General features: G+C 38.1%; 1 protein-coding gene across 3 annotated transcripts in view; it reads right to left on the reverse strand.

Moving 5' to 3' along the window:
- Positions 1-26,891, reverse strand: part of LOC311082804 (multiple C2 and transmembrane domain-containing protein 1-like) — a 249,862-nt gene that overhangs the window by 72,384 nt on the left and 150,587 nt on the right. For all 3 annotated transcript variants that reach the window (XM_084113903.1, XM_084113902.1, XM_084113904.1), the window contains exons 3-8: positions 12,425-12,567; positions 12,088-12,167; positions 11,501-11,612; positions 9,156-9,194; positions 978-1,142; positions 742-872 (exon numbers count right to left, since the gene is read on the reverse strand). In XM_084113903.1, the coding sequence (XP_083970029.1) occupies positions 742-872; positions 978-1,142; positions 9,156-9,194; positions 11,501-11,612; positions 12,088-12,167; positions 12,425-12,567 (670 nt within the window). The remainder of the gene's footprint in view (positions 1-741; positions 873-977; positions 1,143-9,155; positions 9,195-11,500; positions 11,613-12,087; positions 12,168-12,424; positions 12,568-26,891) is intronic.

A 26,891-nucleotide genomic window follows, 5' to 3' on the forward strand; every position in this document is an offset into this window, starting at 1 on the left:
TCAGAAAATAATATTTATAGAAAATTTACCCATTTAAACTTGTTTTTATTATTCAGTTTGGGTAAAAGGACTATATGGTGTTTTATAAAAAAAAAAATTTAAAATGAGTAAACTAGTCAGAATATACAGTATAAGCTTTCTTTTAGTTTAATTTTAATTAATTTTTAATTTCCCACACCAGGAGTAATTTATATAGTTCCATTTTATAGCAATTATCTGTTAAAAAAAATTTCTATGTTCTATGCAAAATGTTCTATTAAAGAAAAGATAGAAAATAAATATTTGTGTGTGCTGTAAAGTGGTTAGAAAAAATGAAATCGGACTCGGTTAAAATCGGTATCGGCAGGTCAAACTCAATGAAAAATCGGAAATCGGAAATCGGAATCGACCAAGAAAATTGTAATCGGTGCATCTCTAATTAAAATAAATTATTTCAGTTTGCTTCTTGATTTTTAGCTGTTTTAGTTTATTTAAAATCTTGTTTTTTGTCTTATTTTAAATAATTAGAGTCTTGTAGGCCCTTTGGACGTTTACCTGAGCCACTGCTAAAAAGCATAGTAAGTTCCTTTAAAAACAAATAGGCCTTTTTGACCCCCTCCTCACATTACTGCAGTGAATATCATATCCTCATGTTTCCAAAAAGCTACAATATTTAAGAGATATAATTAATCAGATCAGACCATGAGAGCATGAGAATAACAAAACTGTATATACACAATAAAAGCCAAGTGCATGACCAACCTGCCCATAAAGTCATCTTTCTTCCCAGCATCTTTGTCCCAGACGGTGACGTCAATGAAACCACCCTGTTCATCAAACAGGTGGAAGTCAAACTGCTCTCTCCACTGGGGGTTTAGTGTTTTTGGTATCGTCTGCACAGCAGAAAAGAAACACACTCGATTAGAATTTACATTACATGAAAGAAAAAGTCTGAAATGAACAACAAACTACTGGAATACAGCTCATGTGGACCATACCTTACTTTTGTACTTTTGATGTCCCATTCTGAATTTGACATAAGGGTCACTGAGGCCGTTGGCGTCCATAGGCTGGAGGTTATGGGCCTCAATGAGACTGATGCTAACTATGCCTCTCCACAGCTGAGCCTTCCTGTGAATGTCTGATAACCTCAGACTCTGATGCTGCAATGTGACACAAACACACACCCAGACACATACTCACGTCAGGCAGGATACAATCCAATGTGAAGAGAAAGTCAGTGAAATGACTAAAAAAGACGCAAAAAATTAAATGTGAACAGCAAACAATGTGTTTGTGGTCAAAAATGCAATGTGCAAGAGTGCGACATGAAAGACATATTTTGGGGTAAGTAAGGAAAACATAAACAGAGAGAATGCACAGCACTGCAAAAACAGAGACAAACACAGACATCAGCAAACACAGACATCAGAGTGTCAACGGTATCTTTCCTCAAGTAAAACATGAACATACGCTACTGTGCAAATGTTTGAGATCAGTAAGATTTTTTAAATGTTTTTGAAAGAAGTCTCTTACACCGTGTCCTAACTACACACGACGCGACGGTATCGTCGATAAAGGGTATATTTTCCATGTTAATAGGAGTTTTTGTCCTAACCTGCGTTACCTGCCGATTCTATTTTAGAAACGGTTTCTGTTTTTCTGCGACGTCGCAGCTGGAACAACAAACACAAAGTGTGGCAATGATAAGCTCAGTGAAATTAAACAAAATAGAATCAAGAACGTTCAAACTGTGAACAAACAAGTGGATTTTTTGACAAAGATTGTTTAGTAACTCAGTATGTATTTTAATAATGTTTAAATGGTGTAATATTTGTGAATTTGATTATGTACTTATCCGTTTTCTTGCGAGTGCCGTCAATATTAACGTTACTCTCTGGTGCTGTGCAGTGTGCAGAGCCCGCCCACACGCTGTTCTGATTGGCTGTGGGTTTTGATTGATTTTGACGCATCTCGTAGTCGCGTCGCTTCTGGTCGGTGTGTGGACCATTTTTTTACAGTCTATGGTGTGGACACTGGACAGACAAATTGCTTGTCACTGGAATCTTATCGCATCGCGTCTGGTTAGGACATGGTGTATGCTGCATTTATTTGATCAAAAATACAGTAAAAGCAGTGATATTGTGAAATACAATTTAAATGAACTGCTTTCTATTTAATTATACTGTATTAAAATGTAATTTATTCCTGTCAAATGCAAGTAATTTTACTCGGCGGCCATCTTTGAAACGCATCTCCAGCAGTTCTCCAAATCTGTTCTTCACCAAGCTTATGAATAAATTTCAGATTTGAAATCACCAATGAAATCTGACAACAACTGTCTCCTTAATTTTGTTTCTAAATACTGGAACCATGACCACAGTGTTTTTGTTGTTGTTGTTTTTTGCAGGATTCTTTGATGAATAGAAAGTAAAAAAAAACTTAAAAAAAACAGCATTTCTATGAAATAGAAATCTTCTTTAATATTTTTAAAGTCATTACTGTCACTTATTACAAATTTAATTAATTCTTGCTGTATAAAATCCTACTGACCCCAAACTTTTGAATGGTAGGGTATGAAATAAACAACAGAAGTCTCCTCAACCTCTTCTAAGATCCAGTCCACATACAGTAATCTGTGAATCTCATGAAGAAATATTTAGGTTATATTTAATCCACAATTAAATAAAAAAAGTTAGTATTAATTTGCAGAACAGAAAATTAAGCCTATTGTAGGAAGATTTAAAAAAAAAAATCAAGAATAAATTAAATGTAGTACAACAAATACTAGCATTATAAATTCTTCTTTTTTTTTTTTTTGCCATAATATGTAATATAATATATTTATTTATGCCTTACATTAATGAGAGAATGGATAGTTCTCCCAAAAATAGTTCACCCAAAAATAAACATTCTGTCATCATTTACTCGCCCTCAAATTGTCTCAAACCTGTATGAATTTATTTCTTCTGCTGAACACAAAAGAAGATATTTTGAAGAATATGGGTAACCAAACAGTTGGTGGACCCCATTGACTTCCATAGTATGGAGGGGAAAAAAATATATGGAAGTCAATGGGGCCCATCAACTGTTTGATTACCGATTTCAAAATATCTTCTTTTGTATTCAGCATAAGAAAGAAGTACATACGGGTTTGGAACAACTTCAGAGTGAGTAAATGATGACAGAATTTAACATTTTTGTGTGAACTATCACTTTAACATGAAAACAACATTAAGATGCAAAAATGTTTAGTCTTAAAGTCCCACTATAGTCAATAATGGGATCCCTTAAAACTCATCTTTGATCACCAAAATTACATATTTAAAAGTTTTTTGTCTTAAAATAGCTTGAATGTAACTCCACACCCTTGCCTCATTCAGTATATGCAGTTCTATGAATATGCATATTAGCCCCGCCTCTACTCACTCACACCAGCTCAGAGATTCACTCGATCACACGTTGACGTGATTGGTTACAAGGTAGTTTGTGACGTAAGCAGCACCAGCGATTTCAAACCACGTTTTTTGAGACTGTCTTTGGTTCACTGCAGTTTTAAGGAGAAAATACTCAGCAATGGTGTATGAACAAATGACTTATCAATTTGCACATGGTTTGTCTTAAAGCATATTAAAAACACCACATAGACATACAAACAACATTAAAAGTTTGATTTTCACCACGAGGGACTTTAATACACTTTACTTTGTGAAATTTAACTTCCCTTTCCGTAGGTCACTTTCGACATTGTGTCGAAATAGCGACAGTAGGGGCCGACTTGAGAGTCTCAAACATCTCTGATGTATTCAGAAAAAAACAATGGAATTGGCGTGTGGAATCTGCATGCCAGGCCACGCCCCCGGACATACAGGTATATAAGGCTGGCAGGCTTGCAAATACACATCAGCTTTGTTCTTCGGAACCTAAGCCAGCATCTTCTCGCAAGAGAAACACATCCATTCACCTCTGCAATAGAGCATCTACTGCTGGATTTCATCACAAAAGCGGTCTCTCTATTCAGGGTGTACATATAAACGCTACCAACTGGTGGAACGGCCTGTAAGACTAATTCCTACTTGGGGATGAAGGCTTATAGTGCCGTTGGACAGGTCGCCTCTTCCCTGCATGTCATGGCGATCCTGCAGGTCCATCAGGCAAAACCTCTGAAAGAGCTGCACGAGGGTAGCGTTAAGCCGAGATTGATGCGGGAACTGCATTTGAAACTGTGGTTGGTCTCAGAGCAACTAAAGTCACAACGCGGTCTCTCGGCCAGACGATGTCCACATTCATGGACCTAGAATGTCATCCTTGGCTAACCTGGAGGTGAGGGTGCTTGACAAAGTGCGCTTTCTCTACACCCTATCTCACGGGGTGGCCTTTTCACTTTCCTTCTGTCGAGGACTTTGCCCAGCAGTTCTTAGCAGTAGAAAAGCAGACTGAGGCGATTAGAATTATTGCCTCGGAAAGATGCCTCCAGGCCACGAGGCACGCTCCTCTGCTCGTTGACGAGGGTAGCCAGGATGCAGCGTCGAGCTGCCTGCAGCATTTCTACCATAGATGTCAAAAACAGTTGTTCCTCTGACACCTCTGGTGCCATCGTGATGGGTCATCAGAGCAATCGCGATTCGGTGGCAGGCAAGCACCCTGTCTTGGGTGCGGCGGATGTGGCCCTACTGGTGAAGGACGCAATAGAGCCCCTCCAGCCGGGATAAAGAAGGGGTTTTACAAAGCCCTTACTTCATTGTACCGAAAAAAGGCGGTGGGTTGCAACTAATCCTAGTTCTGTGAATGTTGATTCGGATTGACGCAGAATTTTGTGGTGGCTTGCCCGCATTTGCACCGCCATGCCTCATGACACAGTTCAAGCTGTGGTGTTTAGTATAGAGACCCCTTAGTGTCAGTATTTCAACACATCGTCGAAAGTTACAGACAGAAAGGGAATGTCTTGGTTCCTGGTGTAACCCTCGTTCCCTGATGGAGGAAACGGAGACATTGTGTCCCTTCTTCCACAACTTGAACTCTCACTGAGGGGTTGAGATGCTGTCTTGGCTCCTCAGAACAAAACTGAAGTGTGTGTGCAAGCCGGCCTGCCTTATATACCCGTATGTGCGCGGGCGTGGCCTGGCATGCAAATTCCACACACCAATTGACCCTTCGCTAAGCCCCGCCCTCCTTAGTTACTGTTGCTACGCCTGTCAAGTTTTTGCGCCTGGCACGTCTATTACAGTATGTATGCACGGGTTTCAGACATTCCTAAGGAGATAATTAGTCATTTTTGGCGAACAGGTGAAAATATGAAACGATTAGAGAATAATTTCATCAAAATTGAAGTTAAAGCATAACGTTAGGTCCCAGCGCAAGCAGCAACCGCCTCATATGCTGACCATTCAAATGGGAAACACACAAATTTGAGGAACAGCTATGTGCATGCCCAGCAGGGTAAGTGAAATTTGAAAATATTCTAATATTTATAAAACAAACAGCTTATCCATATGTATTGTGGAATAAACACAAGACATTAGCCTGACCACTTTGCAATGATAACATTCTCCCGCTTATATTTTTAGCGCGCCAGGCTAACGTTACTGCTCACACGTCGGACTAACTTACTGTTATGAACTGATTAAGTTTGCATACCAACCTTTTCCTTGGAGATCTCCGGCAAGCCCCGTGATGTTCCCTCCTTTTACTAACTACCTTTTACTTTTACTAGAACTAACGGGAGAGTCGCGATCGGATTGGGGTAACGGTTTGGCCGTCAATTAACAAAATGTTGAAATATATTTTTAAGTAACGTTAAGTTATGTCAGTGAGCCTCCGTCTTGCCTTTAATCACACTGCTTGATCCACGAGCTGGACAATAACTTTATTCTAGAGCTGCTATAAAGCCAAAACACTTTACTTTTAATTTCCTATTATCAATGTAAAGCTGCTTTGGAACAATCTACATTGTTAAAAACGCTATATAAATGAAGATGACGCCCGGCATTTCTCCCCTTGGGTTTTAGGTTTCGGGAAGGGAACAAAATCCACCACCCCGTCCAAACTTTTAGGATACCGGGTATCAGATTTGCACAATCCATACGCACAACGCTTCGGCATGTTTCCCTCGCTCGAAAGCTTGCCAGACCTCCCGCGCCTAGTTACGGTTGCTAAGCCACGATTGGCCTGTGGCGGTTTTCGGGCGTGGCTTAGCGAAGGGTCAATTCCATTGGTCTTTTTTTGTGAATATGTCAGAGGTGTTTGGGACTCTCAAGGGTGACCCCTAGTGTCGGTATTTTGACATTTATTTTTTGTCTCCGTTCCCTCCATCAGGGAACAAGAGTTACACCAGTAGCCGAGACTATAGCCGCTTTTTCACCGTCGGGCCAAACGGTTCTGAGAATGGTAAGGAACGGTTCCAGTTGTGTTTCCACTTGAGCCTGGTACGGTACGGCACACGATTACAAACCGTTCTCGGCCTGGAATTCTTTTAGAATCCGTGAAGTGACGTCATCACTCAGGATTGGTCACTTGTCTGTTGCCTGGCTACCTGTTTCTCTGTAACTGGTTAAGCGCGCTATTTGAGTGACGTAAACACAGTAAACCGTCACGTTACCAAGGCAATGACTGCAAGTTTGTATTACAATCCAAAGAGCGCCCATTATCAGCCCCAAAGTGGAAAATGAAACTGTAACCGTACCGGCTGGCCCGGATCGGCAAGGAATGGAACGGTTACGAAATGAGAACCGTTCAGCCAGACGGTGGTAAAGGGGCTTATTTCTCTCTTCTTCTTTTTTTGCTGTTGAAATATGAGTTTTTTGGGGATTATTCCAATAACTCCAAAGCAAATGCAGTCTTTGAGCATCAGGTATCTTCTTGACTTCAGCACAGCAAGACACTTTCCAAACAAACTATTTTAACAGATATCTCTGTGCTTAATTAATATAGAGTCCTTATTAAAATGTTTCTTGTTTAAAATGCATTTCATTAAACTCAGAGTAAACCCTTTCTGAAAAAAAACCCCACACCTTTGATGTTAAAAGCAGGCAGCTAATGACATTCTCTCCAGATATTCGTACAATATGCTGACTCCACACAATCACTGTAAAGTGACTATGTTTGTGTTTGTGTGTGGGTTAACATGAGCATTCAGAGCTCTGTCAATGACACTGACCAAAAATAAGAAGCTCATTTTTGATGTGATGTTCCCAAATAGTGAATAAAAAGGCTGTATTATCTCACTGAAATGATACAGGGAGAAAAACAAAAATCATGAAGCAGATTAAGTAAAACTGGATGTAAAAAATCTTAATTTTGACTAACAGCTGCGTTAGCATAAGTTTTGTTCTTGCATGAACTTCAGGGTGGAGTTTTCTTTAAATTCATACTGTATATCAGAGCAGAAATCTTAATTTTTTGGAGATGTATCAATTACAAATTGATTTGCATATACAGAGATCACGTTTACAGTATTTTGGAAATGAAAGAGAAATAGGGAGTATAAATAGAAGAAACACCCAAGTGTGCACCGCAAGCGGTGTAAAAGTAGTTATCGTAGCGCTGTTACAGTATTCCCGAGTCCCAGCCAACATGGCCCACTTTGGAGCTTCAAAGGCTTGGGTAGGGTAAGCCTTTCAGCAGGACGTCCTTATCCACATGCTGGAGAGCCACTTTCATGTTTCTGGGCCTCTCTGAAAGTTGGGCTCTAACATTAGACTAAACAAAATAGGAGTTACTTGACCTCTGCTGGGAACATGCGACTGAGAGCTGTGCATTTTGTTCTCTTGAGTAGAGCAAATCAATGCAACTAGGTTGCGTGTTAGAAATGTCTTAAACTGGGACTCCACTTGAAGACCACAAATTACCACTGAAACTAGGACTTTCACTTAGCAGGCAACAGAAAGGTCTGCTTCACACATGCACGTATGAACCAGAGACAAAGAGAGTATAGTACATTATTCCCGTCCCAGACCAACATGCCACTTTCATACAGTACAAAATCCATTCACAACACAAGGAAGAAAATAATATGCAAATAAATGTAAAACTATAACAGAATTTTAACTTAAAGATCAATAGTGAGGATGACAAGAAACAGCTTAACGCTTTAAAAAAAATGAACAGGAATATTTGATTATTACCTGTCAATCACTTTTATCTTTTTAACGCTTTACAATACTGATTGTTTCAAACAGTGATCAACAGGAAAATAATGATTCAACCAGTTATTTTGAGAACTTTTTTAAATATTTACTCCTCAAAATATTTAAGTGTTATTTTAGTATTATATTATAGTATATTATAATTGTATTAATATTTTGAATTTTATTTTTATATTTTCAGTTTAATTAGATTTTTGTTATTTGTTGTTTATTTATTTTATCAATTTTAGTGCTTCAACTTAAATTTTCTTCAGTTTGTTTCCAAGGCAACATTTCTAATTATAATCTAATATTTATGTTTTATTTTATTTCAGCTTTATTTCAATTTTAATAATTTTAGTTAATGATAAGATTTCATACAAATATATCAAGTTCAGAGACATAAAGAGCAAAAAATTATTTGTTTTATTTAGAAAAAGATATTGTTCACAGACCCACCACACAAATTTACCAAGAAAAAAATAAAAATAATAATAATAATGTTATGAGGCATTAAATCAGGCAAAATATGCATCATTTTCAAGATAAGAGAAGAACACATATTTAAAATCACCAGGTTATAAATAAGCGGTTGCTCTGATCACATCCTGCATATTCATTGTTATCAAGTACACTTTTAAAGTGTACAACAATGATAAAGTGCATTATCTCCTCACAGAACACTGCAGCACATGCACCGTGCAGTCAATGCAATATGAAGATGGCAAGAACAGAAAATGCTTTATTTTCTCAGTCAGTTGCTACAATACACAAAGGAAACTATAGCAGCCCTGAATTTGGATCTGATTTCAGCCTTAAATTTAAAGGCAGGACAAAGCACTTGAAAAAGGTGCACTTTATTATCTGTACACCAGATGGCAGCGTTTCTTACCTTGCATATTGCAGCACATAGAAAATAAAGTCAGCAAAAGCCGGTTTTACAACTGAAAAAAAAGTAAGCAGGGGTAAAAAATGAAAAGGGCTGGGGTTACTGCCCTCTTCAGTCTGAGCAGAGAATTGGAGAAGGCAGGGATCAGTTCATGCTGTTATTACCTTACTGGATCGTTTCCAGCTCCTTCTCATAAGCATGGTCTGTGAATGAGACAAAGCGTTATAAAGCCACCCCTTGCCCTCTCTAACAGGGTGTTAGAGGTGAACCTGACAGCCAGTCTGAATACAGTTCAGAAGAGTCAAGGGGTCATAAGGAGGCAGCCTGGGGAAGCTATGGTCTGGGCCAGCCATTATAAGCTAATAAAACTACTAAATCACACAGAAACGGAGAAAATCAGAAAATTTTGTCGTTCAAAGCTTTGTTAGTTGACCAACACTAAGTCAAGTCATACCCATTATACACACACACACACAGAGAGAGAGAGAGATATCCATAGAGGTGTTATAAGTGGTTGGATCATAATTAATTGTTGAGGTCATCCTGCTTATATTCTGTTTAATATGCACCCTGCAAAGATCACTGGAAACCACAAGTAATATCTTAAATATGTTGAGAAAGAGATACTAAAAATATTATTTGCTGCCAATATCCAGAAACAAATTGCTGCTAAAATATTATTACATAAATATATAAAAATAAATATATAATAATCATAGCTTTTTTAATAATCAGAGTTTTTTTCACAGAAAATTGGATTATAAATGAAAAAATCCATATTTATTTCTGTGATGATGAACTAGATTCCACAAAATGTCATGTCACAGCAAAGTAGCATACTACTGCATGAAGTGTTTTTCATTGCATTTTCATCCTGCTTCACATAATTCATTTCAAGAAACATAATATATCAACACAGTGCATTATACATGGTACCATATGCAGTTCTTTAGCATTCCAAACCATATTTAGCCACTATCATGTTTTGATCAGACTAATCAGGCAGAATAAACATCAGAAGATGGTTGCCTTGAATACTTATTTCATGTTTGTTAAATTGACTCAGAGCTTAAGTTACTAATATAAGGTTTCTCTTGGTATAGTTCTACATAAAACACCCTTATTTCCCCAATAAACTTACAGTGCTCACAAGTTAAACATGCTGAGAAATAAGTACTCTTTCATCCAGAGCAACAATTACTATATGCAAAAACAAGATATATGACTGCATTAGGCTCTATGTAAAGACAGGGTGCATTTGTTAGTGAACTAGCTGGCTAATAGGTAACTGGATTCATCTCCTCTCATTGAAATTCTGCCCGCCAATACCAAGCATATTCTCTAGACAATAGATTTATCCCTGAAGTTTGCAATAGAAATACCATCCAGGTCAGACATTGGCACATCTAGCCCAGAAAACAAATTTGTAGTCTTCTGTACTGTGGTCAAATGGGTGAAATGCTATATATTTGCTTATAAAAACCATTTGAAACCCTTGGCTAAAAATACTTTTGTTCAGAAGTTTGGGGTCGGTATGATTTTTTTATGTTTTGGAAAGAAGTATTTTATATGCTCACCAAGGCTACATTAATTTGATTAAAAAAAACACAGTAAAACTATTATTTATAATAGCTGTTTTCTATTTTAATATATTTTAAAATGTAATTTATTCTTGTGATGGCAAAGCTGAATTTTCAGCATCATTACTCCAGTCTTCAGTGATCCTTCAGAAATCATTCTAATATGCTGATTTGGTGCTGAAGAAACATTTCTTATTATTATAAATGTGGAAAAACAGTTGCATAATATTTTTGTGGAACCATTTCATTTTTTTGCAGGATACTCGAAGAATAGAAAGATTACAGCATTTATCTGAAATAAACATTTTTTTGTAACAATGTAAAAGTCTTTACTGTCACTACTGATCAATTTAATGTGTTCTTGCTTAAAAAACCATTCATTTCTTTAAAAAAAAAGGACCCCAAACCTTTGAACGCTAGTGAAAATCAAAGAGAGTACTAGTTTACCTTAGATTTCCATTTTAAAAGATATATATATATATATATATATATATATATATATATATATATATTCGATACTGAGCTCCCAAACCTCCTTTACCAATACATTTCCATGACTTTCCAAAAATGGACAGGTTTGGATAAGTGTTTATGAAATTACATAGAGATTACACTTGTAAAGAACAATTCCTAATGTTCTTTGTACTGTAGAGCTGAAGAAGAAATAAGTTCCCTGATATTTTCAGGTTTCCCTGACCATAGGAACCATGTAGACAGAAATATGGAAACGGAATGCATGTATTTTCCTAAAAGTACGAAACAATGGGAATTTTCGGGAATCATCTTAATTTCTATTCAGGTTTGATGATGAGTAAATATTGCATGTTCAAATCTGATCCAGCAATGTCACATCGCACACCTCCAGCTCATATTCTCAGCCTAAACACAGCAGCTAGAAAAACATAGAGATATGAAAATGAAATACTCACAGTTTCCCTGAAGTCTCCCTCTTTTGGAATAAGTTTGACAGTCAGATCCAGTGAACCCAAGTCATGGTTGGGATATTGGGGATCTTTGAGTTCAATGGTCACATCCAAGTTCCTAAAAGGGCACAGAGAGAACCTACAGTATGAACAACCAAATGCATTCCACGATTAAAGATTATGTTCTTCATTTCATACAGCATTCATGTGTTTACTATCACTGACATTGAGATACCATTAGTTATTCATATTTTGAATTTGTTTTTATTTTCCATTTTTATTTTACTTGAAATTTTAGTATTTTTATTGTGTTTTTGACATTTTTATTTATTTTATTTCAGTTTTAGTTTTAGTTATTTTAGTACATCAAGTTAAGCTAAATGAAAATGAGAAGTGGCTTGGCACCTGAATTTAAACACATTTGAGTATTTATTTTTTTCTAACCATAAAGTTTTTATGGTTTTAGTTTTAGTTAACTATAGTAACGCTTGTTTGCACATGCAAAATCACTAGGTGGCAGCAGTGAATAATTTTAAACTGTGACTTGTGATTGTGTTTCAGATGTGGCAATGTGTCACAAAGCATCAGACGACCTTTGGTGCTCCAGGGACTCTAAATAGAGATATGCAGAGCCCATAAAGTCATCCTGCAGCCCAAAGTCATAGTCAAAGACCTGCAGAGGATAGAAAACACACGACAGTAAGGCATGTCATTTCACATGACAAAGAACAGAAGCAGGAGTTACTGTGACTGTAAGACCGGCGTTCAGTTTAAAGTGTAAATATACAGATTGGCTTCTTTACAATCTCCATTAGTTGCATCGAATCAAACACAATAAATAAGCACTAATGCCTCAGCAGCAAATAAAAAACTCTACATAATCAATTTAATGACTGAAGCGAAGCACTCAAACTGTTATTTATCATTTACCTTCACGTAGAGCGGCTCTCTCAAACTCTCCACCAGCAGACTGACTTTCTCTTCCCATACTGGGTTCAGGTTCTTGTGGATTGTCTTGCTGCGAAAAACCTCCTTCCCTGCGATCTTAAACTTCACATATGGGTCACTGGTCCCTGTCAATACAGCAAGAAAAACGCACAATATATTTGACTGTTATTCAAAAGAAACAGTGGTAAATAAAACCTTTTTTTCTTCTACAAAACTAGAACATGGTGTTATAGGCAAACTTGGTTTGGTTTGGAAACACTTTCCAAATACTGCAAGAGAAATACAATCTTACATCATCTAGCTATAAAACAGTCTCAGACTGAGATTATGCAATAATTTCTTATTGCTGACAACAACAAACACATATGGACGTATTTATCATGTTCAATTATGTTCATATGCACAAATGTCTTTTTTGCTGTAAGGCTCTTTCTTTCCCATGGAGTAGTTGTGTTTGCAAATTGGTCTGAGGGAGTGGAGGCAGAAATATTTGGGTCATGTGACCTTAACTGTCAACCCTTATTGGCTCAAGCACTAAAATCAGAGTGGATAAGTGTGTTGTGTGGAGCCAAGGGCAGTCTAAATACAGTAAGTGCAAATTCAAATACACCATTGAATAATAATCAACATGACAGAGCCTCATTATATACCCTGAGATAATAACAGAAAGAACAACTACAGAGCATATAAAAACATTGAATGTGTGTGAATGTGATATTCCACAATGTTAATACATTAAGAGACTTGTCTAAATTACTTGGTTCCCTAAAATTGCAAAAGCAATATCTTGATATTCGACTCAATTGGTTTGCAACAGTGCAGTTTTCAAAAGAGACCACTAGATGTCGCTGTGTGTTCAGTGTTAAATGTGCACAGCATCCTCATGAGTCACCTGACCTGCTCTGACTTTGCTGCAGTGGATCAGGATCTACACTTCATCACTCTGAGACATGAAGCATAGCATAATATCAACCAGAGATGTAAAATCACAGCACTTGCCATGCGAATCTGATCAATCAAGAATTTTAGAAATAAATAACTAAAATATGTATATAAATAATGTATTTGTACTGAAAAAAAATGTCATATTGTACGTCAATCAAATTTGTCTATAAAATCTTTAGTCTAAATTATGCTGTAACAATTTTAAGTAACATTCTGTGTGTCACGCTTAGTTCCAAGGAAGACGAAGAAGGATTAAGTAGCAACATTCTTTAATAAAGTAAAGCAAAGTAGATCCAAAGGTAATAGCAAATTAAACAGCATGTAGACCCAAACTGAGAGACTTAAATACACAATGATAATGAACTGAATGCAGACAGCTGTGCTGGTTAAATGAATCACCATGACAACAGATAGTGGCGGGAAACTAGAACAATGGAAACTGAAGATAAACAAACTAAAAGTCCATGAAAATGGAACTAACTAAACATAACTGTTGCAGAACGCCCCCCTCCGGGAAGGCGCGGCCTTGCGCCATAAAATGGCTGAGGATGTGGTTCAGGAGGCGGACAAGGGATTGGTCAAGGAAGCTCCAGTGGAAGGAACCAGGACGGAGCAGAAAGCCGCAGGGAAAATGGAGCCAGATGGAGCCAAAGGGCTGCAGAGCCAAAGCGCAGCTGAAGGCTCTAAAGTCTGCGCCGCAGGCAGGGCAATGTCCGACCAAGGTGGAACCGGTGGGACAAGGAAGCACGGTGGAGCCGATGGGACGAATGTCATGGGTGGAGCCAAGGAAGGGAGGAGCCAAGGCGGAGTCAACTGCTCGACGGGCCGAGTTGGAGCTACAGGCCCTGGAGGTCTGAGGTGGAACACCTTAGCTGAGATGGCAAACTAGAAGTCCACAGCGGATCCAAACAGGTAAAAGCCAATAGAGGAGCAGAGGAACTGAAGGGCACCAGCGAAGGCAGGGCCGAGGGACCAACTAGCCAGGGCATAGGAGGTGGGAGAGGGAGGCAGGGTGGGTGTATTTTCAATGGCATAACAGTCTCTGAGCTGGTTACGGCCAGTGTGTGATGTTGGCTTTGGACTGGGTGGAATCAAAGGAGGGAGGCGGTCATCCTCATCCTATTTCTCACCGGCTTATAGATAGAAGACGGCACTCAGACTGGGAAAGATGTGGCCTCACGCTCCGGCACCGTTTGTGGGCATTGCCGTTGGCTCAGGGTCAGTGGCGGGCATCAGCACGGTCTCCAGCTCTGTGGTGGGCTCGGGCTCCTTTCTTGCGGTGTGCAAGTGCTCTGGCTCTGCAGTGGCCGTTAACGCTAGCATCAGCTGAGACACACTGCAAACATGGAGGATCGCCTCTCTCCAGGTTCCTTCACTCATGTCAGGTAGGTCAAGGGGGGAGTAACAGTTGGCTCCAGTCCAATACAAAGACTTTAGTGTCTCATTGTTAAGGTCCATTTTCACAGCTAGTTGACAGAATCGGGCAGTGTACTCTAAGATAGCAAGATTCTCTCAAGCAAGATCGATAGACTGGGCTGCGATATCCATTTTACTTCTTTTGGTCCAGAATTCTGTCATGCTTAGTTCCAAGGAAGACAAAGAAGGATTAAGTAGCAAGAGTCTTTAACAGTCTTCACAAACGATACCGGAAAATGAAGGAAACAAACTGAGGGGCTTAAATACAGAATGATAATGAACTGAATGCTGACAGCTGTGCTCCTTAAATGAATCACCATGACAATAGATAGTGGCGGGAAACTAGAACAAAGGAAACAGTAAACTGAAGATAAACAAAAGATAAGATAAAGATAAGAAGATAAACTAAAAGTCCATGAAATTGAAACTAAACATAACTGTTACACTGTGCACAAAATGCAACAAATAATTGGACAATCACACAGTCTGTTGTGCCAAACCACAGTAAACACATGTCCTAAACGGAGGCCTTAGATTTAAGTGATCCCTTCAATTTCATTACTCTGACAAACATCAATGCCGAGACATAGGTCAATATTATGACTATATAAAGTCTTGGATTTAACGGGAATCAATCAACATCCTAATGTTTGAATTCAGCTCACGTTCTGCTCTGCAGAAACCTGCGTGTCCCTGTTCAGAGATGCATTATCCAGCAATAAAAGAGTGAATGTGACGCTGCATCAGTATTTGATAGCTATAAGGAAAAGACCAAATTCAAGTTTTAATAGCTTGCAAATCTCATGCATATTCAAATTTGGCACCACTGACACATTAGAATATACTGTATGTGAACAAGAATGAGATCTGAAGCAATGGAGACTATCAGTGTATAACGACTATGCTCATCGCATAAAGCTATTGAATGACTTCAGAAGACCAACGTGCATGAGTAATTATGAGTTTTATAATGCTTTCTGTCATTTATGAAACTCGAAAGCCCCAGGTCACTGTTCACTTTTATTGTACAGAAAAGAGCAGTAAAACAAGAACACACAGATAAATGATTGACAATATTTTCATTTTTGAGATAACTATCCCTTTAAAAGTTTGAGTATAGCATTTGTCCATGTATCTATGACCATCCACTCATCTGCAAAAACTGCAGATTGGAATATGTTACACTGTAAAAGTGTTGGTGTGGGCACGCTGATGACAGCTCCATATACGATCACTTAAATTACAGCAGCTCACTGGCAGGGAATCCCCATTCAGCTCCTCTGCAGTGTGTTTCTCTCAGTGCTCATCATAACCTGAGGAAAGCCTCTGTAATGTCATTAAATCAGCACTGAGACATTTAGTACAATAATCAAACCTGCACAACATGCTGCGCACTCTTCGCTGGCACTGGGTTTTGTTTTGATTTTGTTTTTGTCAGTTGTATATATAGTATTTGATCCCACTTTATATAGATGCCTTTGGCTACTATGTACTAACATTTAAATTATAAATTGGATACAATGCACTTATTGCATACATACCTTTTTTTACATTAACATTTACATTTTAAATATATAAGCAAGTAATTACAGCTGTAATTACACTCTTGACCCTTCCTTTACACCTTAACCTACCCTTAAACCTAACCATCCCACCAAAGCTGTCCCTAACCTTACCGGTTTCCAACCTCAATAGCAGCAAAAGTGTTTTTCAATACAACATGAACACAATAAGTACGTTGTACCGTACAATTTTTCTGATGTAAGTACATAGTAGTTAAAGACAATATAAAGTGTGAACTAGTATTTTGTTTAATTTCACATATAGGCCTGGTTTTACAAACAGGTCTTAGATTAAGCCAGGATTAGGCCTTAGTTCAAATGCCTGAGGAAAAAAAAACATTGCTGGTGTTGCATCTTGAGACAAAACAATGGCACAGACATATTTTAAGATAAAACAGCTGAAATATGCATTTTAGTCTGGGACTAAGCTCAAGCCTTGTCTGTGAAACCGGGGGATAATGTTTTTTGACAAAAACACAAAATGTTTAGAAAAACATGAAAACAAAACTCCAGCTAAGCAAACCTCTGGCTGCAAATCTCCACAGCCTTTAACATATAAAAACCAATTCACTGACTTTATACCACTGAAATCCATCCCTTCAATTCAGGAGATATACAACAACAACACAAGATGTTATTTTCCTATGCATCCACCCATAACGCCGATCCTAGTGTCATTCATCTAAATAATGCAATAAACTGCATTCAAATTCAAGAGGAGTCAGTGACTCCAGATAATGACTCTGCAAGCAATCTGTTTGTCTCTGAATGTTGATGCCCAGCTGTGAATTATGTTTGTGCACCATGAGATGGCTGCAAGAAGTCGGTTTGTCTCCATTTCAAGGTAAAGGAAAAGACCAAAGAAGACCTGGAGTGAATATTTAACTTTGTATACACTTTAAACCATTCAATATATACAATTCACATTACGTAAACACATCACATAGTATGATAAATACACCATAACAACTGAAACCACAAATGAAATCTTAATTACTTTTAAATTATATTATCAGCATAGCAATTTAAGTAAATACTTGTCTTTTTCTTTATTGACAGTAGCACCCATACTTCAAGAACTCCACAAGTTTGATGATCATGTACTCCAGCATGATTTGAAAAGATCCAAAGAGCATCTTGAGCTTCAGTGGTAGAACATTTGACAGTCTTTACAAAGAGTCACATAATCACATCACAAATTTGCTTAATAAATCGTGAAGAATCTGAAATATTTCTTATTCATTTCACAACATAGTTTTTCTTTGTTTTAGATTTTAAAATTTTCCAATGTGGTCTCCAATTTTTGGACCCCAATGGACATCACATAGGACAGTGAATCTGAGCCTTTTTGATTTCAAGGCCTCCCCATAATGTGGTAATGATGTATTTTTGTAAACCAACCCAGAAGTTAGCATCACCCTATAGTCTCTGGCTGAATATATAGGCTGAATGTCTGATGCATATGGCACACACAACTGGAAACATTAAGGTGTTTCAAAGTCATCATCTGAATTCTAAGATTTCTCGGAGAAGTGTGTGTCCCATCCTTTAACGGCCAAACAACCTCACAGAAGAAGAAAGTCACCGTGTTTACAACTGTAACAATAAGCTAATTATCAGAACAACCTAAACACTGGTCTGTCAAAGTATGTGAAGTTCATTGTAAAGACTCCAAATAAAATACGACTTAAAATACGTCCAAGAGTTTTACACACCGGTCTGTTATTGTAGGGAAATTGACTTTACATTTCCACTCCCCTAAACATGACGCTGAACAAAACTGATGACTGGTTGCTTTATATCCCAGTCAGATGGCCTATAGGGCGGCGCTTGGCCAATGAAAGCTGCCATGGAGTCCAGACCTTCTATGGTCAGACATGAAGATCTGGCTACGCGAGACTAGCATCACCAGAGTATTGTCCCTTCACAAAAACCCAATAGGATTTTTCCATTATGTTTTGGATTAGGTCTGTGACTAACAAAAGCTTATGATTCTAATGAATGTGATAATCTTCACAAATGAGCACATCTTTTTATTAATTTTAAGTTTATCACTAAACTTACGACAACTCGTTCAGTCTTTGTTTAAAAACATTGAAAGTTCAGGTTAGAATAGTTTGCAAGAGCGCGATTATAAACACAACGAGGCTGTGAAAGTGGACTAGTGAATAGAGTTTTCCTGTTTGGCTGACGTTTAATGTCAAGACAAGACAAGTAAAAGCTTTTTTTTTTTTTTTAATCACAAGAAGGCATTACTGATGTATTTTATACTGTAGAATAAAACGTGAAAATATCTTGAGCTTGTGTTCACCACAGAGCTTCTTTCTAGCATTTAACCAAAAACCCATTGACTTCAGGACTATGGAACAGGAAATGCTAAAATGCTAACTAGTTTCTGGGTTTTGGTCTACAAAAATACATCCCTGCACCACTCTGTTGTCCATAACAATATTTGAAGATTAACATTAACTAAGATTAATAAATACTGCAGAAGTATTGTTAATGGTAACCAATCTTAACTAATGTAAACAAATGAAACTTTATTGCACAGAATATTGCAGAAAAAAAAATACCAAAAAGAGAGAGCGATGCATCCTTATCTGCAGCACTGAACAACGTATCGGAAAGTTCTGTGGTGGAAAAAAAAAATGCTTGGGGGGAAAAATGCTGACACATTAACTGTGGGTCTGATGTATGCCACATCTCTGCCTTTGACATCACCTAAACCACAGCATTCAGCATTATGGGCACTGGAAGATATTTGTCATTAATCTGAATAAAATGTGCAAAATTTGTGATAAAGAATGATTTCTCATCCACCACAACTGAATATGCACAGAATAGGGGAATTTCCCAGAGTACATTCCCCATCACATTCATCAAACTACCCATCACAACACATGAGTGAGCACCAAGAGATCCGTTCACAGAAGGATCAATAGATGGCTTGAATGAGTGAGGCACTGTGTGTGACTGCAGGGTCATAGTGTGCTGAGTGGTGAGCGATTTCTTCTCTGCCCTCACATCAATATATTAACACTGCACATTTGCTCTCAAACTGCATTTTTTATGGACCTATAAAAGTTGTGCCACTGTCAATCTAAAAGCCCAGCTAGCTTGAAATTGAAACCATTATCTTGGCCGGAAACCAAAAACCAAAAAAAATAAAAAAAATTATATATATATATATATATATATATATATATATATATATATATATATATATATATATATATATATATATATATAGTACTAATACGTAATTGTATTTCTGTTTGCTTTGAGTTCATAAGCAGCTAAGATAATTTCTTGACCTCAACCCTGCTCTAAAATATAGCTTAAACCACCCTAAGGCTGCCTTTGTTGGTTTAAGCTGTTTTTCCCCATAAGGATTCTCCCTGTATCATTCACTGTATTTTCAATAAAAATGGAACAACACAAATCTTTTTTATATATTTCTCTTCTCATAAAACATGTATTCAGTGGCTTCATTCGGTGTTTTGTGGAGAGAGTTGGTTCAATTAAGTTATATTACACTGGTCTACAGCCAAAATGCTTCTAAAATAAATGTAGTCTTTAAATTCAGGGTCTCTGAGAATGAAAATTATGCTTAAAATTGTTGATTGGCTCTAGTTTTCAAGATATACTATTGGTCAGTATATACAACCTTGACTTGGAATGGCGGAGGATAAGTGACTAAAGGCAAGGGATCTCAAGTAAAACCAGAAAGGATAAAGAAGAAGAAGAAGAAGAAGAAAAGGTTTTGTTTCATAAAAAATGTGATTTATATAACACTATTGCTGTTTTTTAAAGTGTTGCATAAACAGGACAGGTGCCAATCTACACAATATACATAGACGTAAAAGGTAAAAACTTAAATATCTTGGAGACAGTAGCCAATCAGTTGTTTGAATTGTCATATTTGAATTCAGCACATCAAAATACATAATAAATAGCACACTTTATCTCTGAAGCAGACGACCTCTAAAAAATTGTAGACCAGCGTAATCATAAATATATAAACAAGCCATTTATATAATGAATAAATAATTAGTGATGAGTCATTAAGTGTTCTATGACTGACAGTTTTTTGTTACAACGCCAATGTGAACACTGTGATAAGAGGAAAACAGATTCACAGAATTAAGCTCAAAGAATTACACAGACAATAAGAAATAAATGTTCTTATTGTTGTTGTCATTATTTCTATACTTATACAAAATGCATAATGTGGTTGCAGTTGTTGTGACTGCTGTTTACAGTCTGACTATCAGTGCAGTTTCCTGCAGCTTTGAGATTTATAAGACAACACTGATGTTCCTGCTTTACTGTGGTCATGGCATCAGATACTTGTAAGCGCTGTCGTGTGTGCAAAACCTAAACCTTGAATGACAGCAGGCTTCCCCTTCGGAGGTCAACACACTATAAAAAGCAATTCAGCACATTTCACTGTGGTGCCACTATGTATCTCTCAGCATCAAACACAAACTGCAACAAGACAATGTTTAGAAATGGTGTGAATGTACAGAGACCATGGCAACATCTGATTTAAGCAGCCACAGTCATCACACCTCTCGATTTCTGGACAAGCTTGACTCAGAGACAAAAGACAAAGCTGATCTGGATCTGGCAAAACTGTCTGTTCTGGATCCTGTTAAAATGTCTAATGATGCTTTAGACCTAATTGTTATTTACAATTTCTTCTATGTGTGTAGTGTGCATTATGTCACAAGATCAGTTCTCTGGATGTTTGTTCTTGTGTCTTTCTTAGTGCGCTAGTCAAACATCCAGATCAGCTGAAATTGCTCTTTAAGCTCCTAGTAAATGGAGAAAACTGATCCAGGCTTCCCTGTTTAGACATTTCAGTTCTTTTCAGCTAAAGAGACATATACAATGCTGTTCAAAAGGTTGAGTCGGTAAGATTTGTTTATGTTTTTGAAAGAAGTCTCTTATGCTTTTAATTGATCAAAAATGCGGTAAAAAGTGTAATATTGCGAAATAATATTATCATTTAAAATAACCATTTCTATTTTAATAAATTTTCAAATGTAATGTATTCGAGTGATGGCAAAGCTGAATTTTCAGCAGCTATTACTAGCCATTACAGAAATCATGTTAATATGCTGATTTGCTGCTCAAGAAACATTTCTTATTATTATCAACGTTGGAAACAGTTGTGCTGCTTAATATTTTTTGTGGAAACCGTTACACTTTTTTTTCCAGGATTCATTGATGACTAGAAAGTTCAAAAGAACAGCACTTATTTGAAATACAGTAGAAATATTTTGTAAAATAAATATCTTTATTGTCTGTCACTGATATGGAAATACAACAAAATACATTGTTCAAGGAACAATTTTTCTGTTCAATGCTATACTTAATACCCACAATAATGTAATTAATTTGGTTAAAATGTTTAATCTATTCAGAACCTCAACTTTTTCATCAGTTGGATTGATGGGTCATATTAGTCTGGCAAGCATGTGATAAGTTTTGACTAAAATTCACACACTTCATAATATTGGCACAGACACCATGGTGTTCAATCATTCATTGTGCAGCCATCTAACACCCTCAGTCACAAATAACACTGCAGCATCAGAGTGGAACTGCCTTTGCCAGCAATGACGACACTGACAAACTGGTACTGAAGCCTGGCAACCACTTCAGTTGAGCTGTGCTTTTCTACAATAGATCAAAAGACAATTTTCATGTCAGTTTTAGTGGCCAATAAACTGTGGCAATTTCAATAACAGCATTTCATGAAATAAGCTACTAAGCAGTAGCTAGTACTCTAGATGTGTAATTTATGACGTAGCCACCAAGGGGCAGTGTAACGTTGATAAATGTATTCTCTCCCGCTCTCTCTCTCTCTCCACTATCTTGTTCTTTTGGCACACAATTATGTTAACCTGAGGGGGTATTCCCAGAAAGCAAGTTATGCAACATGCCTGGAAACGTTTACAAATGAGTAAAAGGAAAACTTAAATTTTCTGGTCCAAAATCTGAGGTAATTTTCAGACTAGTCAGCAACATATATTCTTTTTCTTTCTCTAACGTAAAAGACCATGCCCAGGAGGAGGCCATGCCTCTAGTGGAGTGAGCTCTGATCCATTGGCGATATATGCACAGCGGCCGGCTGGTCCTCGCTGTGTACCTTCACCAGATTTTATAACTTAGAAGTCCCTGCACTGCAGGCACACATCCTTTGCGTATGATTGAGCTGGCCTCTGTACGAGCCAGGCCATCATCACTAGGGTCTTGCCCCATCAAGGCGTCATGTCGGATTTAGACCCTTGCTTGGACCCTTGTTCAAGCGTCCCAACTTGGGTCATAGAACATGTCGTTATGCTTAACATAGCACGGCGTGATTGGATTGGTTCACCATAGCGTATAGCTATGCAATACGACTGACCGTTCGAAAGGGAACGCTTACTAGCGTAATACGTGTGCACATATGGCGCACACTACTCAGAGTTCGTCGCTTCAGTCGATAAACCTGAATCTATGGTGAAATTGAGCGTCCTTTATAGGCGGATGCCCCGCCCATTCTGGCGGGCTCTGCGCTCAGTTCGGTGGGCTTTGCACCCGAGATTTGGAGATTGGTTTTCGCAGTTACGCCACTTTGCCATAGGTTTCTGCAGTTACCACTGACCAGCCAATAGCGTGCAAGTAGTCTCTGCACTGCTATGGCTGTGCAGTAGCACTGCATTATTATACAAAAGGCTTCAGTATTCAGAGAAAAAGGAGTTTTCCCCTACGCAATACTCGTTCCCTTATCTCAGGGAACCAAGGTTACGTTAGTAACCGAGTCATTTTCCTGTGTTACTGATGAGTTAAGTTAAAATTTGAGGTGAGGATATAATATCCTGCAGTAATTTCCTCTCTTGAGCTCATAGTCCAGACACTGATGAAATCTTGATGGAAGTCATTTGATTGCACACAAAATCCATCCTGTTCATTAGGATCCACAGATGGAACACTTTGTGTAAAATGTAAAGCATGGTGTGAATGTGGGTCTGTGTCCCCCCAGCATCAGTGTGTGTCTACGTTTTCTTAGTGCACATTAAAAACACTCACCAGCAGCCAGTAAACTCTGATATATCAACAGAGCTAATGTGGGCTCTTCTGGTCACATCTCAACACATTCTGCCAACCTGCCAATCTTACTCCTTTAAAACACATGACTCAGAGTGAGACGCTCAGAAAGACCACAGAATGAATGACCAATGACTACCTAAAGCAATCACATCGTATGGTGCGTTCAAGTCATCTCGTAAAGATCGTATTTACGAGTTTGGCACGCCACCAAATTGCTCTGGATTTTCTTTAAGCCCCGATCTTTACGAGTTGGGGGCGTGTCAGTGAGAAACCACAATACTTAAAGGTATTTAGCAGTGATATTGTCAAGCTTTTCTATTTACAGTGAAGTTAGATAATTGCTTGCACAGAATATGATGGCATTATAATATAACAATATGTAACGATTACATTTTGCAGTGGCTTCATAAATTAATTAAAAACATAAAAAAGCAAAGCACACCTGATGCACATTTATTTGTTCTTTATTTTCTAGAACTAGAATAACCTTGCTGTATTTTTGTGTAATTAATTAAGAGAAAGTAAACCGCCATCTTACACGAAAGTGACTTGAACGCACCTGCCATCGTAAACACGACTTCCCACCTCGTAAATACGAACTTCCCAGGAGGACTTGAACGCACCACTAGACATCACATAGCAACATGAAAATATATAGGAAAACACCACCTGCATCTTCTTCAGAAAATGAAAAAAAATTAAAACTACTACAACAACAAAGAACAAACTAGTTTTACTCCTTAAAGGCTTAAAAAAGCACCAAAATAAATGCCTGTATGCTGTAGATGGAGTGAGACAAACAACAGGAGAGACATTGCCTTTCTACATACACAACAATCAAAGGCTGTATTATCTAATTAGAAAAGGCCTCTCCACCACATATTAATAATTACCCTCCCAAAAATCACAGCGGGCCAAGAGAGTTTAAAAAAAGGTCATTGAATAATGCACACAGAGTCATAATTAAGCTAAATTATTCAATGCGATTTCCCAGAGCTCTGACTGATTGCTGTCATTGGCAGGAAATTTGGAAATTGCACTCAGGCACTGAGACAGCTCCATCTCCTTCAGCAGACCTACTTATCCCAGGCCCTCTGGGGCCCTGCGATGGCACAGACTTTCAGCCCTGTCACTCACTACACCCATTCTGTACTTTTTAAGTGTTACCCTCAATGTGGAGAAAAAGAAAAACACTGATAACAGGTTACAGAAATAAAGCGAGCCGCACTACACTGATCAGCCACAACATTAAAACCACCTGCTGGCTAATATCATGTAGGTCCCCCTCGTGCTGTCAAAACAGCTCTGATCTGTCAAGGCATGGACTCCACAAGACCTCTAAACACGTCCTGTGGGATCTGGCACCAAGACATTAGCAGCAGATATTTTAAGTCCTGCAAGTTGTGAGGTGGATCCACCATGACCAGATTTGTTGGTCAAGCACATCCCATAGATGCTCAATCAGATTGACATCTGGGGAATTTGGAGGCCAGGGAAACACCTTGAACTCTTTCATGTTCCTCAAACCATTCCTGAACAATGTGTGCAGTGTGGCAGGGTGCATTATCTTGCTGTAAGAGGCCACTGCCATCAGGGGACACCATTGGCATGAAGGGGTGTACATGGTCTGCAACAATCTTTAGGTAGGTGGCATATGTCAAAGTAACTTCCACATGAATGCCAGGAGCCAAGGGTTCCCAGTAGAACATTGCCCAGAGCATAACACTGTGATGCACTGTGTGTTCTGACATCTTTCCATCCTGGGCAGCATTAAGTTTTTCTGCAATTTGAGCTACAGTAACTCTTCAGTGATTGGACCAGACTAGCCTTCGCTCCACATGTGCATCAATGAGTCTTCTAGTTCACTAGTCCATCTCTGCACCACTTTTTTGTTGGTACTAACCACTGCATACCAGGAACAGCCCACAAGACTTGCCATTTTGGAGATCTAGCCATGACTATTTGGCCCTTGTCAAAGTCACTCAGATCTTTTCGCTTGCCCATTTTTCCTGCTTCCAACACATAGAATTTAAGAACTGACTGTTCACTTGCTGCCTAATATAACCCACCCTTTGACAGGTGCCATTATAATGACATAATCAATGTCATTAACTTTACCCGTCAGTGGTTTTAATGTTGTGGCTGATCAGTGTAAGGCTACGTTTACACGGAAACGATCTGAAGAGAAAACGCAAAAGTGATCACTTTTTATTCTGCGTTTAGACGAGCGTTATGGGGGGGAAATCTGCGTGCATACGGTGACGCAAAAGTGTGTGCAATTCAATGTAGTATGCACTCCAGGCGGCTAGGTGGCAATGTGAAGCACTGATCGGTGCCTTCACTGTCTAGCAGACTTTTGCGTTTTTACCATTTAGACGGAAACGCGACGGTGGAGCATTTTTAAGATTTCCACTCTGGAGGGTGGTTTCACTTTTTTGCGTTTTTAAGCCCCAAAAACGCCGTCGCCGTCTAAACGAAAGGCACATCTGATAGAATATTTTTACGTTTTCACCCGCGAGCGTTCTCGTGTAAACAGGGCCTAAATCAGGGTTTCTCAACTCAGGCACTGGAGGTTCACTTTCCTGCAGAGTTTAACTCAAACCTTGATCAAAGGCACCTGTCTATAACTTTTTAGTTACCTTGAAGAACTTGATTAGCTTGTTCAGGTGTGTTTGATTAGGTTTTGAGCAATGTAATACATCTTTGAGGGTACGTTTACACAACAAAGATGCATAAAACAGAGAAGTTTTTCCTTTGAGTTTTCCACGTACAGACGTCAAAATTGTATAAAACTTTTACATTTTTAGTTCAAAACGGTGTCGTGTAAAACAGCCCCTAAAGGTGCACTAAAAGCAGTTTTATTTTACATGGAGCAGCTTGCCTCATGAGGGCAAACATAATAGATCACATGACTTGTCAGGTGGATAATACTCACTTTATTTTTGCAATTTCCCTATTATCAGACACTTTTTTGCCAGAATAAACAAATCAAGGCTGATGTGGAATAGCAGATTTGAACCATTGCATTGTAGTGTGATGCTACGTTCAGACCACTAGGTGGCAAGCACAGCATAAAAGGAAAACTTTACAATGAGGTTCCATTTGTTAATATAAGTGATGATGAATTAGGTGTCATAAAATGTCAATGAACAATTTTTACGCCATTTATTTACTTTTACATTCATTTTTAGTTACATTTATTTTACATTTAGCAGACACTTCTATTCAATGCGACAAATACAACAAATACAAACAAATACAATTTATTCATCTAGGTTCAAAATGGCTGGGAATTTTCAAGAAATTAATTCATTCATACTGCAGAGTAATAGGTCTATAAAAGATTACTTTCAAACTCCTGTCTCTGTGTAGTTTATGAATTTCTATATTTTCTTTTTATAGCTGAACTCTAGTCTGGCCTTTTA

Source organism: Abramis brama (assembly GCF_963993115.1).
Source record: "Abramis brama genome assembly, chromosome: 5".
Lineage (NCBI taxonomy): Eukaryota > Metazoa > Chordata > Actinopteri > Cypriniformes > Leuciscidae > Abramis > Abramis brama.